This window comes from Epinephelus moara, chromosome 23, assembly GCF_006386435.1.
Source record: "Epinephelus moara isolate mb chromosome 23, YSFRI_EMoa_1.0, whole genome shotgun sequence".
NCBI classification, from domain to species: domain Eukaryota; kingdom Metazoa; phylum Chordata; class Actinopteri; order Perciformes; family Serranidae; genus Epinephelus; species Epinephelus moara.
The window spans coordinates 9557560-9575511 of NC_065528.1; the positions used below are offsets into that span (position 1 = coordinate 9557560).

General features: G+C 38.0%; 2 protein-coding genes and 1 long non-coding RNA gene across 7 annotated transcripts in view; 1 reads left to right on the plus strand and 2 right to left on the minus strand.

Annotated features, from left to right (window-relative positions):
* Positions 1-38: 38 nt before the first annotated feature.
* Positions 39-9162, minus strand: pfkfb3 (6-phosphofructo-2-kinase/fructose-2,6-biphosphatase 3). Of its 4 annotated transcripts, none has more exons than XM_050036140.1 (15): positions 8903-9161; positions 6967-7095; positions 6728-6824; positions 6570-6636; positions 6389-6463; positions 6242-6298; positions 6000-6124; positions 5708-5915; positions 5469-5615; positions 5271-5375; positions 4952-5081; positions 4729-4856; positions 4322-4510; positions 3914-3936; positions 39-1500 (listed from the first exon to the last, which is right to left on the minus strand). In XM_050036140.1, the coding sequence occupies exons 1-15, from the start codon at positions 8979-8981 to the stop codon at positions 1494-1496; spliced, it is 1566 nt and encodes a 521-aa protein (XP_049892097.1). In that variant the 5' UTR covers positions 8982-9161; the 3' UTR covers positions 39-1493. The 4 variants fall into 4 exon arrangements, with proteins under 4 accessions (XP_049892097.1, XP_049892096.1, XP_049892098.1 ...); XM_050036142.1 differs by lacking the exon at positions 39-1500 and adding an exon at positions 3265-3334 and having other exon boundaries at positions 8903-9162; XM_050036139.1 differs by lacking the exon at positions 3914-3936 and having other exon boundaries at positions 8903-9159.
* LOC126384827 (uncharacterized) lies at positions 7111-17631 on the plus strand. The gene is made up of 2 exons (XR_007569352.1): positions 7111-8790; positions 16878-17631. It is a non-coding gene; the product is annotated as an uncharacterized LOC126384827 (long non-coding RNA).
* rbm17 (RNA binding motif protein 17) overlaps positions 17385-17952 on the minus strand; it is a 14943-nt gene continuing 14375 nt past the window's right edge. For both annotated transcript variants that reach the window (XM_050036144.1, XM_050036143.1), the window contains exon 13: positions 17385-17667. In XM_050036144.1, coding sequence (XP_049892101.1) covers positions 17564-17667 — 104 coding nt within the window. In that variant the 3' untranslated portion in view covers positions 17385-17563. The remainder of the gene's footprint in view (positions 17668-17952) is intronic.

The window sequence follows — 17952 nt, forward strand, 5'->3', positions numbered from 1 at the left end:
CTTGAGCCAATGAAAATAAGCAAATAACAAACACTGCATATTTTCCAGGAGTTAATTTATTGGTCCAGCAGATGCAGAATCAACTGTACAACATACTGTCCTCTCATGCATAACCCTCAATTATATCAAGGTGCCTCTCGTTCCACACATCCAAAACTACAGAAAAATAAATAAAGAATATAATAAAACATTTTTACATTAAAAAAACAAACAAATTTCAAGTATCTCAAGCAAACATGTTAACAAAAGTTTTACTGAGAGAGGTAAGCAGCGGCTTCTTTCTCAACAGATCGTGTTCTTCATTAGTACAAAAATATTTCTACACACTCATTTCATTAAAAGACTCCCAAGAAAGTCATCTCCCATGCATTTCCAGTTATACTGTATGTACACTAACATTTACAAGATATTATTAAAAGCACGCATTGTTGTAATAACAAAAATATAGGTGCTAACATTTGTGCGTAGCAGACAGCAACAGGAAATCAAGGAAAACAAACTTGAAAAATTAAGAACTCTGTTGAATAATCAGCATGCACTGTAGCATTGAAACTAACCAAAATGCAAAATAAATATTCAAACTGTGAAAAGTAAAATATTGACGTGATATGTGGAGTTATTAGGTGATATGTGGTGCCCCTTCTCGAGCAACCAGTTCCAGAGAAATGGCAAGAGAAGCAGCGTCGGGCTTGCAAAACAAGCACTACAGGCACTCTACGGCAAAAATCACCTCCATTACCGTGATGTAAAGTGACGTGAAAAAACACATAGTGACACAGAAAACAAACAAAAGTACAAATTTATCCCCACTGTGCAAAATAATCGCTTATTTTAGTGTCAGCATACAAAGGAGTCAATTAAATAATGACGCCAGTGCTTCCAAAGAAGTGCCAAAGAGTTTACAATGTAAACTAAATACTAAATCCTTCACTTAAAACCAGTGCAACCATAAGTTGAAAAAACAAGGATGGGCTGAAAGATTTATCCAGGTATGAGGGTTGGTCTTTGGTCTCTCCTAAACAATAAACCAGCAGAGACTGGTTTCCCAGAGAGCCATCTGAGGAGTGAGATGTAAAAGGAATGACTGTCGATTTAAATGAGTCACAGTTAGCTTCCTTCATTCTGAATGAATTAAATGCACGACGTTTGGAAAGGTTTCCCAAAAAACACAGATTCTTCATTCTCAGAAAGAAAATGTCTGACAGTAGCAAGACATATCCTTGAACATAAATAGGACAGTGATTAATTAACCATGGTCCTTTTTGAATGAAACAGGAAAAAAGTTACTTGTGTTCTCGGCTGACAAAATGATACATTTAATGAGAATGTTGAAAAGTAACTCTTCAATTTTACTCTTCCTTGTTGTTTTGTGTTATTGCCTTCATTGAGTCTTTGTCAGCGATCCACTTTCCGGCCTCTAGAGCCACGTGACACATTCTTGCAATTTCATTGGCAGGGCTGCAGGACGTCTCGGCGACCAGATGAGCTTCTCCTCAGGTTCTGTAAGCACAAAAAATGCACCAAAACCATTAAGACTTTAGTTAACTTCTGTATTTGGGCAACAATTAACTACGCAACACATTACATTTGGCTGCTAGAAGTTCAACAGCAACAACACGAAAGACAGTGCTCTTGCACAAATATCCTCAGGCCAGATGATACTCTCATGCAGCGTAATCCCTAAACCCCAAGTTACATCACCTTTGTTTTCTCAGGCCCTGATTTCCTCTTTGATATTTTTAGAGGGCATAAAAACTACCACTGAGTTCATGAGTGTGTGAAGAGGTCGCTGTGGCCGACTGCGTGTGTGTGTGTGTGTGTGTGTGTGTCTGCACCGAGGTAATCCTCAAGTGATTATGAATGAACCTGACAAGATCCTCACACACCCAACAGCGTTATCCACGCTTTTCCACTGTGCCAGCAAAACTAGTGCTGACAGGCCATTCCCCTGATGCAGTCAATAAAGACACTGCATGGTTTTTTTAACTGTCGCCCGAGAACAATTTGGTTGTCTGTGGTAGGGACACAATTTTGGTCGAAGCCAATGTCATTATCAAAACAAAAAGAGAAGTGACTTAAACAAACCTAGAGAAAAGTCATGGTTCTACTGAGAGCTTTCACTGTGGACCAAAGTCACAGTTTGGTGGCCATTTTGGAGGATATTTAGTAGCAGTCAGCAGCTGCTTTTCTAAAACTTTAAATTGTCCATCTCAGAAAACAAACATTTCAGTTTGTTTCTGAATGGAAAATCATAACTAGCTCTTTTAATTTGGCTTGTTAATATTATCAGCTTGTTAGCACACTAACTAGCTAACCACCTTTTTTTGTTTTTGCGTGCATGATTAGCACAAAACGCTTATCTAGTGCAGGCTAATTTTAGCATGTTATATTTGTGTCTTTGCTAATTGAGCCTGCCAGTTAGTTATTTACTTACTACCTTCCATCACAAAAAAACTAATATTTGTTTATTTTTAAGTATAGAATGATTATTGACCAGCTCTTTTAATATTGAATATTGTCAGCTTGTTAGCATGTTAACTAGCTGTCATTGTTTTATTGTTAGCACATTTGATTAGCACAAAACAAACCCATCTAGTGGAAGCTAGCTGTAGCATTTTACATTTGCTAAATGAGCCTGTTGGCTACTTGTAGCCTGCTAGATTGGCTCTTCTAAAATATCTAACAAAAAAACTATTATCAACGATTTTATCAACGATTTTAATTTAGCTTCTAAATGCTGTCAGCTTGTTAGCACACTAACTACAATTGTTTTATCATTAACACGTTTGATTCGCACAGAGCAAGTGCATCTAGTGGGAGCTAGCTTTAGCATTTTACATTTGCTAAATGAGCCTGCTGGCTACTTATAGCCTGTTTAGCTCCACTAAAATGTCTTAATTCTTCACAAAAAAGTAACATTTGTTAGTTTTTTCAGAATGGAAAATCATTAAATAACCAACACTTAAAATTTAGCTTTTGAATACTGTCAACTTGTGAGCACGCGAACTATCATTGCTTTATTATTAACATGTTTAAGTAGCATAAAACAAGTGCATCTATTGGAAGCTAGCTTTAGCATGTTAAATTTTTGCCTGCTGGCTAGTATGATTATCTCTTCAAAAATTCTCCTTGTTTAGGGGCAGAATTTTCTAATGAGTTAATTGTGCCACACTAATCTGGTTCGTCTGGTTGTCAGATATTCATCTGACGTCAATAGTGTTAGATGTGCCTGCTGGCAGAGCTACAGTATGAAGCAACTGCAAAGCCTCTACTGTGTGTTTACCTTTGAAAGACTAAGAGTGAAACCACTTTCAGATATTGGAGGACGGTTCGTCTTTAAGCAGGACAAGACAGGCCAAAAATAAACCAAACAGAGACAAGAACAGGATAGTCAGCATGAATCAGCGTAGCAAAACAAGCAGATTGTGGTTATGACAACAACAATGACGCAAGCGGGCAGGAATCACAGGAATATAAACTGGGAAGTGAGGGTTCCCCATAACCATATATAGTATGAGAGCTTTTTTTTATTTTCCCACACTGACAGGAAACAGCGCTGCTAAACACACATTTCCTGTGAATAAGATCTGGAACAAGCAGACTTACTATGAGAGCATATCTGGGCAGAGAGTCAGTTTACCAAAATATGATGCGTTTATCATAGAGACTCAAATGTGATTAACAGAAGTAATACAAAGTGTGCATGGGTAAATTTTGAGCAAAATGTGCATCTATATTTCTTTACATAATTTGAGATTTAGCGTCTGTCTTTTTGCTGTTCTCAGTTAAGTTCAGGAAAAGAAATGTCAGCTGTGAACAATGTAAAAGAAGATACAGCCACAAGAAGAGAGCGGAGGGATGAGATAAAAAAGAGCCTGACAGCCAGAGACACTAGGACTGAGTGAATACTTACAGGCAAACTTTGCCCAGCCAGTGCTTTAAGGTGCAGAGGAGGAGAAGGCAGCAGAGGAAAAGAGGAAGGAAAACAAGTGAGTGACAAGAGAGTGAATATACATGCTGTCTGAAAGTCTGTATAAGAGGCTGTCAGAAAGGAAACAGAAGATGGGAATGTTTTGTAGTGTCTCGTGGTGTCCTTGATGCTGTTTAAAGAGTTTTCCATCCTGTTAAAAACTGAATTCTCTGCAGACACACAAACCTCTAGCCAAATAAAAAATGTCTAATTAGGCACCAGCTTCTCGTGACTTGAGTCGAAATAATTAGGTCCTGGCCTTAGAAACCCATAACAATTGAGTTTTAGTAACTCTAAATATATAACACTTGACATTAAATTAAAGTGTGTTTGTGTTTATAAGAAACGTACCTGTCCCGCTAGGGCGAGAGGGATGTGTGAGGGGCTGCAGAGTGCCAGCGAGGCAACAGACGGGGGCAGCTCCTGGATTGGAGCCTCATCCAGGTCATCGATGCGAGGTTTCTTGATGTTTGTCTCGGGGCTGGTCAGAGGAGTCACACTGTTCCTCCTGATCAAGGTGCCAGGACCCCTCTTCACCTCCTAAAGTACACAAAAATATTAAGACACTTAGAGTCCGAAATCAAGTTGCATAATGAAGTATTTTAAGCGCTGTATATCATAATAAAAGAGTGCAAAAGAATAATCTGAATAGCTTCCTATCAGCTTTCTGTAATGACCCAAGCTTTATCAAGTTATTTCCATTTCCCTTTGTAAGGGGCCAGCAGAACATTTCCAGTAATCAGTTTATGAAGCATTACCTCCGGTCTGTCCCTGTGGGTGTTCACTGCCTCCACATTTAGAGAGATGGACTCCACTTTGCACCCATAGGCGACCGGGGTGAGCTTCAGCACCGTGTGGAGGGGACACTTCAGGTAGGGCATCTCCTCTGGAATAGGACAAACATAGATATGAACATCAGATTTGAGTGCCATGAATCATTTTTTAGACGATGACACTAAATCTGGGAGCTGTAGTACCCACCTGCACTTTTATCCAGGAAGTAGGCCAGCAGGCAGCGCATGACAGCCTGGTGACAAATAACCAGGACGTTCTCTTGCCTCTCTAGGTCCATGATGACCGGCTCCACCCGCTGAACCAGATCTTGGTAGGACTGTAAATCAGGAGGGTGTGGTTGTTTATTTTTGTCATTATAATTGATCGTAGTTATATTAAATACCTGCGTTGTTATATCTGGAATGATAATATGGATTATTGTGCTCAATCAGTCAATCAGAAATCAAAATAAATGCTTTGGATTTTGGGTGTGTGAAGGTGTCCAGTGGTTGCAGACTGTGTGTACCTCTCCAGCTGGGTAGCGATAGTAGTATTTGTCTTCATCTCTCAAAGCAAACTCCTCTGGGAATTTCTCCTTCATCTCATCATACGTCATCTCTTCACACAGTCCCTACAAAGAACAAAGAAGTATGATATTTCAGTTTGGCTACAGCTGATATTTTGTGTCAGGTGGTGTAATAGCACGTGTTAAAGTGATACTCACAGCGTCTATCTCATTGAGAGCCTTCCACTGCTCGTACGGGACTCCCAGGTGCTCTGCAGTCTGGATGCTGCTGCACAGCTGGCTTGTCCAAACCTTCAGATCCTGCAGCTGCTGCTCCTCCACAAACCGAGCCAGGGCAACTGAAAACTACAGCAGAGAGGGAGCAATATTTAGCACCTGATGTTTATCAATTATGATGTATAAATCTATTTCATGGTTCTGTCTGTTGCTGTCTGTACCTGTTTGCCGCGAGATGAGAGGCCTGCATCACCGCCCAGCCGTCCCTCCAGGTTGTCGGTGCTCTCTCCGTGCCGACACAGGTAGATGGTGCGGGGCTGAACATGGATGTTCATCAGGTAGTAGACGATCTTACTCTGGATGTGATCCTGGATCCGGTTGACAAGGAAACGGCGGCCCACATCTATCACCTTGATGAAGGAGAGATCCCTGGAGGAAGAACAGGAGGGATTAGTGTCTAAGTTTGTATCGGATGTTGCAGATGTTCTAAGAAAACCAACGCTGATTATTTACCTGTCATACTGATCAGGGTCCAGAGGTTGGTAGCTGGTTTTGTAGCATTCAATTCTTCTCTGGAAATCCAACATGGCATCAGTCTTGTTGCAGTCCCGGTAGTCAGGACACGACACCTTCACTTCCTGCGCAGGGAGGAAGACTGTCAAGCGGCAAACAACACGCCTGATGCCAGAGAGTTATAAACATTTTGTGTCATTTCAAACAGGATGCATGGTGATGTCATTCTGTTTGTGACCTACCATGATGTTCGACGCGATGACGCTGGGATCGTCGCACACGGACTCGATGAAAAAGATCTGGGCACGAGACAGAGGAGCAGTTAGAAAGTTGCTGCATTGTTAATGATGTCATACCTTGAGTCCTCAGGTCGCCATAGTAACACTCACCTTGAAATGATTCTCACTGCCAAACTGCAGGATCATGTCTCGCCTTTCCCTTGTTGTGTTTGTGGCATCAAAGACCTGAAAGAGACATAAAAGAGCCTTGTAAGACGATATGTTTTCATGAGATCATGTCACAAATTGGATTAAGTAAAAAAAAGTATGCAATACATGATGGGAAACTCACCGCTACTTGGCCTCCCTCGTCCTTCAGATAGGATTTGACATCCCTCAAGGCTGCAAAGGCACATTGCCTAAGGAACAAAGACAGTTATTTTTATTTTGTGTTCTCAATAAAATGTATACAGTAGATTAATTGTGCTTGTGTATTTGTGTTGAACTTACTGCCTGATTTTCACGGCACATTCATTATCAGGCTTGAAGAAGTCATAGGAGCTGTAGTTCTTGACCGCCTCTCTGCGGTACTCTCCCACATTGAAGACTACAACACACAGACAGAAGTAGAAGCATGAACATGATGTCCTGGAGGTAGAAACATAAGTCGATGCTGCTTGGCGAAACACTTCGAGAAGCAGAGTGTTGTCCTGTAACTGATATGCTACAAATTACCATGTGTTGTTTACCTTTGGTGGGCATGCCGATCCAGTTGAGGTAGCGGGTGAGTTTCTTGGACATGTACGTCTTGCCTCTAGCCGGAAGACCCACCATCACGATGACCGTGGGGGGGTTGGCGAAGTGAGGGGCGCCGGCCACTGCAGGGAGGGGTGACAAGGTAGGGGAATGTGTTATGACAGCGGTTGCAGAACTACAAACGATTTAACACCATCCTTAACAAGCTGTATCAGTCAGTCAGTGAATGAGCAGTACAAAACACTGACATATTTAGCATATGCAACCTGAGACGGCCATAACCAGCTGCCAGAGACCTGGGACAAATAACAGCTGCTCACCAAGAGGTGCAACTTGTCCTGGATTCATTCATTATTATTATCTCTATTTCTCTCCATGCTGTCACACACAGCGGGCACGTGGCTGTCTGCTGCCGCCAGACTCGCCTTTCACTTCCACTTCATTGCACATCTGACCCAATTCTGCACGCGCTGAACCGGCTCACACGACCCAGATGAGTTGTTTTCACCTGACCACATATACTGTAACCGCACCCTGAGGTCCATATGAGGTGTTGGTGCAGGTTGCCCTGGATTTACAGAGGAATGCAGGGCGTTGTTTCGACATGAAAAATGTGTTTTGTAGGTCACTGACATTGTGAATAAATTACTTGAGATTGTTTAAGTGAAGCAGCAAATGCTTCATGTCAAATTTCCTTAGTTCCCTCATCTCCTTCAGTGGGTCTTTTTTTTCATCCAGGTGTGCAGGATTCTTTTCAGTCTCTATCAAAGTAGCTGTAAACATTAGCAGTGCTCACTCATCGCATGATAACGCCCCGAAAGCTCATTTATACTCGCTAATCTTGTTTCCATAACAAAAGAGCCACGTTGCTTAAGCAGAAAAACGGATCATACTCTAAGACGATCCTCGGACACCTGGGTCATTGTCACCTCCCCGACCTGTCCGTTCTCTTTTCATCCATCTCCATCTCACCTACTGTACAGCATCCAACCTCTGCTGTTTTTAATTCTGCTTTTGTGAACCCAGATGTGCAACTACTTTGTCAATGTAAAGAAAACCTTTATGTCTTACACCTCAAGTTAAGGTTGCTCTAATATTGTTCAGTGCTTTTAAATCATCTCCAGCTGTAGCATTACATTTTAGCACTAAAATCTGAAATGTCTGCCAAGTTTGTGGAGAAATTTGAGGCAGAAATTTGCAGATATTTGACTTCTGTCCACCCTATTTGCATCCATGAAAATTCCCCAGAAGCGCAAACAAAAGAGAAAGCCTCTCAGTGACACAGAGAGACTGTAAATTGCTGCAGAAACCACAAAGTGCCTGTTCTCTGAGCACACATCCCTCAACAATAATGTCTTCCCTGTGGTCTCTTTGGTTTCGAGCCAGAGAGGACACAGCGGCCAGGGTCGCGCCATGCACACGCGCTGCCCAGCTGACCAATTGGAAAACAGTACCGCTTCAAAAAGCCTGGGAGACAGAGGTTGCGGGGCACCTTGGTAACCATGGTGACCGGGGCTTCGTCACGGCTCAGATGGAGGACTGTGACGCGCGGCGCGTGCTAATGAGGACCACCAACCAATGAAGTAAAGTCAAAAGACCGGTGAAGGGCAGGTGCGCCGCGACGTCACAGCGGAACTATGGCGGCCGGCGGAAACACGAGTGAAAATGTCGAGTAAAAATATGTCAACTGTTACAGAAACACTAATTGGTTGGTGAAAGGTTGTACTACGTGAACGGAAGTGGCCGAGCTGACCACTACAGACACACGCTTCGTCACTAAGAGACCTATAAAAGACAAAGGGGCTGTCTACTGTAAGGTAATAAACACTGTAAGTCCATTTAAAAATACAGCAGGGACAGACAACGACAGAAGAACGTATAATGATGCTTGGAATATCATATGAATATAGAAATATCACAGGGTTTTACCTCTGCGAGGTGCCGGCTTGTCATCCTTGGTGGGCACCCAGATCTTTTGGATCCTGTTCTGGGTCAGCTCTCTGGGCATTCCTTAAGGACTGAAGAGTCGCACAGTACACGAGAACCGAGCCGGTTAAATTCCGAGGAAACAAAGGACCGAAAAAGAGCCGGTGGTTGTTGAAGCAGGAGCCTCGTCCGTTCAGCTAAAAATGAATCGAGCTGCTCTCAATGGCGCGTTGAGCCGGGCTAATCTGCCGGTCTGCGGCACACATCCGCTATATAACCCGGCCAGGCTGGGAGAGCAACGTGACTGCTATGACGACATGCACACGCGCGCGCACATGCACGAACACAAAGGCAGCTACAGCGCCTCTGTGTGGTAATTCAACACTCATAGATAATATTTCATGTATTTTAATTTGTATTAAGTGTAATAATAAACAAAGGTTTTCCCCTATTTTACATAATGTCTTTATTTTTTAAAATATTTTCTAATTACCAGTAGCAGCCGAAGTAATTTATATTTATTCTATATTACTATTTTATTAACATTATTACCATTATCGTTATTTAAAATATATTACGATAGTAGGCTATATTTATATAAGTGTATTCTAATTTGCATTTAGTGTATTAGTAAACAAAGACTTATTCAGATTAATGTCTTCATTATTTTTTCAAAACGGAAGCAGCAGCCAAAGGGATTTAAATTCAGTCTATTATTATTTTTTAAAAATATTATTAGTCTCTTTTGAAAGACAATATTTTTAAATATATTTTCAAACTGTTACAGGCTATTTGCTGTTCGTTTTTATCTTTTTAGTAAGATTGCAAGTGGTAGCTGTAGTAATGATTTTACTATTTTCTACATTAGATTTTTTTTTTTTTTTTAATGAAGTCATCAGGACTTAAATACAAAGGGCGGATGCCTTTAATATCGCTCTTAATAACTTAATAAGCACTCTCTCCACTTCTACCTGTTGCTACAACACAAGCTCCGTGGCAGTCTCCCCTTTCTCAGATCACACCCTGAGGAAACGTGCAGAATCTCACATCAGCTCTCTCTGCTTCCTCACACCGGGTTGTCCCATTGACTCATAATGGGTATGGTCATATATAGAGTTTACTGTATATAGTGATTTCGTAAAAACTTCTAAAAAAGCCCCCACTGACCTAACAGGTTTGAACTCGAGTGCACCAAGAGTTTTGACGGGGAATGATGAGAAATCAGACTAAAAATAAGCGACATTACATCATAAATATATACTAATTCATCGTGTTTTAGAGCTATAGGAGAGCATGTATGAACCTATCCGATTGTTTTTAAAAAGCAGTGTGTGTATGCAGCTTTCTACAGCACATGGACTAAATATAGGTTACCCACTGAGCTTCTGCTGGTTTACAGTTTCAGCCTGAAACTTATACAACCAGGCTGCAGATGGAGAGCCCAGATGAACACACACCACCTCATCAAACCATTACCTTGCAATACTTTTCAAGCACAATATATCTTATCTTCAAATCTCTCTGACATGAGTGAATCCAAATTTAGCAACTGCGTTATTCGCAAGTGACTCAAAAGCGCATCTGCATTGTTCATCGCTGACTTTTCATGATTCAGTTTGCACTCGCAGCTATTAGTTTGCACTCGCAGCTATTATCTCTATTATCGCAGCTATTATCTGTAACCTCTTTTGGAATGTGCTATACCCTATGTGAAGATTGATGATGTATACTTTTCATTCTACAGTAATGATATAGTATTTGAAGTACATTGTGGCTGCACTGTAAAAAAAAAATGTAGTTCAAAATTCTTTACCAAGGTCTGCATTTCTTCAACTTTTTACAGTGTAGTGAAATTCTTCTGTTGCTTCAGTTTGAAAAGCCTCTGAACTCTCTCCAACCTTTCTCCCCAAATTTATTGTAATCCAACTGAATTCCTGTTTATTAATCAGAGTGACAAACTTTTTTCCTGTTAACCACTTGAACAAAGGGCAGCTGTGGGACAAAAGGAGTATAGTTTTGCTATTTATGTGTTGAACATCCTCCCTAAAACATGAAAAGTGAGTGCAGTTATTTTCTCCAGCACAAGGAGAACAGAAGGAAAACGTGCACAAGGTCAGGTCATCATGTTTCCACCTGGAGGATTGAGATGTGTCAGTGTTCGGGTGGAGAAACTGGTTGTGAAACTGTTTGTCCTTATAGTGAGACACTTTTTAAACTTTGCCTTAGAATAAAAAAAGTGTGTGAGTGTGGGAAAGATAAAGTTTATATAAGAACACAGAAGAAATTTCTGGGGTTTTATATGATAAGATTATCTCCTTTATTTAACTTACAGGAACACTGTTATTTTTACTGGAAAGACTCACAGTGAAGAAAACATGCCTGCTGGATAAAAGATGCGTATGATTCAACTAAGGCTTGTACAGTTTTTTTCTTATGTCTTATTGTTTTCTTAAGTATGAACACATAACTTTTCACATATATTGCAAATGCAGAGAGTTTGACAGTGATTTAGATTGTATTTTGTCCCAGGAGGATAAACTGCTTGTCTGTCCTGGCCAGCATTTCCTAAAAATAGTGATGAGTCCAATGGGGCTAGGCTGAGAATAAGGTAATTAAAATAATATTTGTTAGGAAAACACTTGATTAACTCTCAAATCTGTAATGAAATGAACTTTGATGGACATCTTGCTAAGCACAAAATGGGTCATTGTTCCTGGTTTGAAATATTATTTACCAAACACTGAGTAATTCAGGAGACTTTGTTAGTTACCAGTAATGCATATATCCCCTGACTCCCTGAGAGCCTCACACTGAATCGTCATCCAGCAGGGTGTGGGACTATGAGACTATGAGTCTGACAGCCAGAGAGGAAGAGAGGAGACAGCCAGTCTCCTCCCATGTTTAAGTCAATAGTCACACCAGTTCATTACATATAGTACCAGTACACACTTACAACTTCAGCACTACAACGCAGTAATAGAATGTGCAGCATGTACTTTGTGCTTTCTAGTATATCTGATAAATATTAGTAAGTAGAGTGAAAAAAAACCTTCACATTTTCATCCACCTTTTTGTTAATAGTTCACATTTTTGCCATGTATAAAGAAAATTCAAAGAAGAGACTTCCTGCCATTTTCCATAAGAATACAGTGGGAGAAGTTGAACCAACTATTTTGAAGCAGTAATAATCTGTCTAAATTATATGGCTGTGGATTTGTTTTTAGCTTACCATGATTTTTTTGACATACCATACTATGAATTTTGTGTGATATACATGGCACTTTATTACTGTATTATGAATTTCTTTTTACATACTATACTATGTTTTTTCATTCAAAAAGTATTTAATTACTTTATTAATAAAGTAATAAAATACTTTATTACTAGTCCATACCCATTGAGTGCACAGTTGCCCACGTACAGTTTCACATGGTGTGTGTTTGGGATACAGGTCATAGGAAACTGCAGATTAAACAGTCAACTGAACCCATTAAGAAGAGCAATGTATTCAGACAGAGTTTTTGTGAATTTGACCTGTCGCATTTTAGCCATTTTTCTGTTGTTATAGCGCCACCCAGTTGCCAATTAGAGTTAAATTTCTCCAGTCACGTTGAGGCGTCCTATTCTACATACCAAGTTTAGTAAAATCGATATGGCGGTTAGGCCTACATAAGAAATGAGCATCCCACACACCCACAGACAGATTTTCGTCATTATATCGTAAGATAAGATATAGTAACATAGTAAGATAAGATATAGTAAGATAACTGTTGTATTACATTTTTATGACATAGTGTACTTTGACTTTCTATTCCATTTGTATGATTAACTGTACTGTGGCCTTTTTTGACATATTATACTATAACATTTTATTCCATTTTAATGGCATACTATATGATGACTTTTTTATTCATTTTTTTTACGACATACTTTAGTATGACTTTTTTGACATACTGTACTATGATTTTTTTTTATTATTCCATTTTCGTATGACATACCATACTATGACCTTTTTTTGACATATCAATTCATTCTTTATTTCAGACCCAGGGGGATCCATATCACAATAAAAAAAAACACAGTAAAAAAGACAGCAGGGTAAAAATAAGAAAGAAAAATAACACACAAGATACACAAAATACAAAGCCTTCCACAATATAACACACAAGATACACAAAATACAAAGCCTTCCACAATGTTCAGTGTCTAACATACAGACATGTACGCCAATGGTTCCACAGTCTGGAAGAAAATCTGACAGAACTGCGTACAGGGTTAGCCAAAACAGCGATTAAGTCGTTTTCTGACTCAGATGCCCTACACATACATCAGGTTACGTAGAACAGCAGAGCTGGTAGGTACCCCAACACTAACAAACATTTGGCTTGCACTTGAGCCTCTTGAAGCTCTTAGCAGCAGCCGCATTCTGTCATTATAAGCCACTGTGAGTTTTCTATACTATGACTTTTTTTTCCCAATTTTTATGACATACTATACTATGACTTTTTTATTCCATTTATATGACATACTATACTATGACTTTTTTTGACAAACTATACTATGACTTTTTTCCCATTTTTGTAACATACCTATACTATAAACTTTTTTATGACATACTATACTATGACTTTTTTTGACAAACTATACTATGACTTTTTTATTCCATTTTTATGACATACTATACTATGACTTTTTTTGACAAACTATACTATGACTTTTTTATTCCATTTATATGACATACTATACTATGACTTTTTTTGACAAACTATACTATGACTTTTTTCCCATTTTTGTAACATACCTATACTATAAACTTTTTTTTGACATACTATACTATGATTTTTTTTGACAAACTATACTATGACTTTTTTATTCCATTTTTATGACATACTATACTATGACTTTTTTTCCCATTTTTGTAACATACCTATACTATAAACTTTTTTTTTACATACTATACTATGACCTTTTTTGACAAACTATACTATGAATTTTTTATTTATTTTATTTATTTATATGACTTACTATAACTATAACTATAAACCTTTGCTTGACATAATGTACTATGACGTTTTTATTCCATTTTTATGACATACCATACTATGACCTTTTTGGACATACTATACTATGACTTTTTTTTTTTTTTTTTTCAATTTTAATGACATACTACACTATGACTTTTTTTATTCCATTTTGATGACATACTATGCTATACTATACTATGTCCATTTTTATGGCATATTATACAGTACTATGACTTTTTTTATTCCATTTTTATGACATACTATACTATGACCTTTTTTTGCCATACTATACTATGACTTTTTTTTATTCCATTTTGATGATATACTATACTATGACCTTTTTTATTCCATTTATATGACATACTATACTATGACCTTTTTTGACATACTGTACTATGACTTTCTTTATTCCATTTTGATGATTATACCATAAGTTTTATTCCTTTTTTTTTTTTTTTTTTTGACAAAATATACTATGTCCTTTTTGAGGACATACTATACTATAACTTTTTTTCTTTTTATTCCATTTTGATGACATACTATACTATGACTTTTTTATTCCATTTTTATGATATATCATATTATGACTTTTTTATTCCATTTATATGACTTACTATAACTATAACTAGAACTATAAACCTTTGTTTGACATAATGTACTATGATGTTTTTATTCCATTTTTATGACATACCATACTATGACCTTTTTGGACATACTATACTATGACTTTTTTTTTTTCTTTCTTTTTTTAATTTTTATGACTTTTTTTATTCCATTTTGATGACATACTATGCTATGACTTTTTTATTCAATTTTTATGCCTATGCCTATGCTGTGAACTTCTTTTGACATACTAAACTACGACTTTTTTGACATACTGTAGGCTACTTCGACTTATTAATTTCATTTTTATGACATACTATACTATGACTTCTTTATTCAATTTTTATGACATACCATACTATGATTTGTTTTTTCATTTTCATGACATACTATACCATGAGCTTTTTTCACATTCTATAATGAATGACTTTTTTTAATTCAATTTTTATGACATACTAAGCTATGAACATTTTTTGACATACTATACTATGACTATTTTTTTTGACATACTTTGCTATGACTTTTTTTTTTAATCTATTTTCATGACAAACTATACTAAGACTTTTTTTGCCACACGATACTTTGACTTTTTTATTCCATTCTTATGGCATACTGTACTTTGACCTTTTTTGACATATTATACTATGACTTTTTATTCAATTTTTGACATACAGTACTTTGACCTTTTTTGACATATACTATGACTTTTTATTCAATTTTTGACATACAGTACTTTGACCTTTTTTTTTGACATACTTTACTGTGACTTTTTTTGACATACTATACTGTGACCTTTTTTTGACACACGATACTTTGACTTTTTTCTTTAATTTTTATAACATATGGTACTTTGACCTTGTTTTTGACATACTATACTGTGACCATTTTTATTCCTTTTTTAATAACATGCTATACTATGACCATTTTTTGACATTCCATGCTATGACTTTTGTGCGACATACTACACTATGATTATTTCAATCCATGAATGATTTTTTGACATACTATACTATGATTTTTTTATTCCATTTTTATGACATATGGTATTTTGATCTTTTTTTTGACATACTATACTATGACTTTTTTTAAATTCCTGAGATATACTATACTTTAATTTTAAATGTATTTTTTTCATGTCATAATATACTATGGCTGTCTTTAAATCAAACTAAACTATAGTTATAGTGTCACTTCTTATGACTTATGATGTCTTACTATACCTTGAGTACTTATGTCTTAAGCCTTATGTATTCTTATGACCTACTAAATTGCAACTTTTTTTAATCTATTTTCATGACATGCTATTTTATATGTTTTGTGTCTTGTTTATAATAAACTATACTATGACAGTTTTTATGATAAAGTATTCTATTCTATTTTTTTTTTTTTTTTATGACATACACTACTGTAACAGCTGCCATCATCAAGTCCATCCTCAGGTCCTTCATCACCATCTGATATGTGCTGCCATTGCCAAGGACATACACAGATGAGCAGCTGCAATCTACCATCTCTTCAGAACCTGTGGCTTCCAGGACTGAGGCAGGCAGGAAAGATTGTTTAGAACTTTATTGCAGTGTACCCTTTGGGACTGAATACACTAAACAGTGCAGTGGTGAGAGAAACAGCATCACTGTGGAATCTGATTGTAACCACAGAGATATCAGTAGGCCGCATACATTTAATATAAAACCACAAAATGTATTCATTTTTTGACCTGGATACAACATATCCAGGACAACCGACATGCCTGTACAGTGACCCTGGACCACTTTAAGCAACCGACATTGTGACCTCTCGACCTTGTCTCAAGTCACACCCCCTGGTATTTAGGTCAGGGTTTAATATGCCACTGACAGCCAATCACATTCCTCTGCTCTGCTGTGCACGTTCAAGACATGCTCACACCATCAGTCTCACACCTGGTTCTCACATATACACAGACTACACACACTGCTGATTCAGGCTCGACTGTGGCCTAAACAAACCTGCTGCTGACCCTGAAACCCAGGACAGACACTTGTACGTTTGTGTGTCAGTAGTTTTGCTCTTGTTAAGTTTTGTACTTCATTCAAAATCTGTATTGTAACCAGGCTGTATTTAGCTGAACTCGTCTTTATTAAAACAGCAGAACAGATGTATTTTACTGTTTTTTGTTAGCACTAATACTCGAGTAACATGTTAATAACAATACTTCTAGTTGTGTCGTGGTTCTGTTTTAGTCTTCCACTGCAGGTCACCTCTCAGGTTCTCTTCATCCATATTCTGTTGACCTTTCACCCCTGCAGCATGAATGAGGGAATCAAATCTTTCAAATGGGCCTCTATTCTGCTTTCTGTTTTTCTACCCAGCCCGTTTCCCTGATCTGAATTAAACCTGCTCCAGTGGGATCCTTCCTGACGTATTTCACCGGAACCTCCAGGGCCCTTCTGGTGCACTTACATAAGTTCTGAATGAGGCTGGGGCTGCGCTCACCGTCCCGGTCCCCTTCCATCATGGCTAAGTTAAGACTCACCGACCCTGGGGATGTGTTAACACTACGGTGGAGCCGGTGTTATGTCAGACAAAATTCAGAGAGGGAAACTAGGCTTCTTGGATATACTGTATATTGCTCTGTGACAGGGTGTGTGAAAGTTTAGTTTTTAGGTTTGCTTGGAAATGTTTATACCAGGATGAAATATTTCACATTTTAAAAGAGAAAAACAACTACAGCAAAGTCACCATGACTAGGCTGATTTCTAACAGTAAACTTTAGAGATTATTAAGCAATACTGACTCTAACAAATGTTAAATTCAGACAACAAAACTTAGATTTACATGGAATAATGATACATGAATAAAGAATCGTAAACTACACATAGTTTAAACCATTTATTTTGTGCTGACATGAAGGTATTTTTCATCACAGAAAAAAAGAATAATCTACAAGACTGACTCATCACTACATACAGACACTCGACTGCTGTTTGGGAAATATTAAAAAAAGGTTTATGTACAAGTGAGGAGATGATGGTGTCTGTCGGTGCCTGGGGAGATGTCAGACCTGCTCGCCGAGATCCAAAACTCGAAACTTGTCTAGATTGTAGAAGCAGGCCTTGACGACTCGCCCGCCGAAATAACGCCCATTCAGATCCACCACAGCTGCAGAGGAGAGAGACGGTTAAGGTCAGACTGTACCCAAAGCACACAGATAAACTTTTCAACAACAGATACTTTGACAAGGTTTATTTCTCGTGAAGCGTCACATCTGTATACAGTATCTCACATAAGTGAGTACACCCCTCCTATTTTTGCAAATATTTCATTATATCTTTTCATGGGACAGCACTATAGAAATGAGACTTTGATATAACTTAAAGTAGTCAGTGTACAGCTTGTATAGTAGTATAGATTTACCTTCCTCTGAAAATTACTCAAAACACAGCC

Coding starts and splice junctions, on each gene's coding strand:
- pfkfb3 (XM_050036142.1), bottom strand. CDS start 8,981: ATGCCCAGAGAGCTGACCCAGAACAGGATCCAAAAGATCTGGGTGCCC. Junction 7,096..8,902: donor CAAGCCGGCACCTCGCAGAG/GTAAAACCCTGT, acceptor CCCTCCCTGCAG/TGGCCGGCGCCCCTCACTTC. Junction 5,616..5,707: donor TCTCATCTCGCGGCAAACAG/GTACAGACAGCA, acceptor TCTCTGCTGTAG/TTTTCAGTTGCCCTGGCTCG.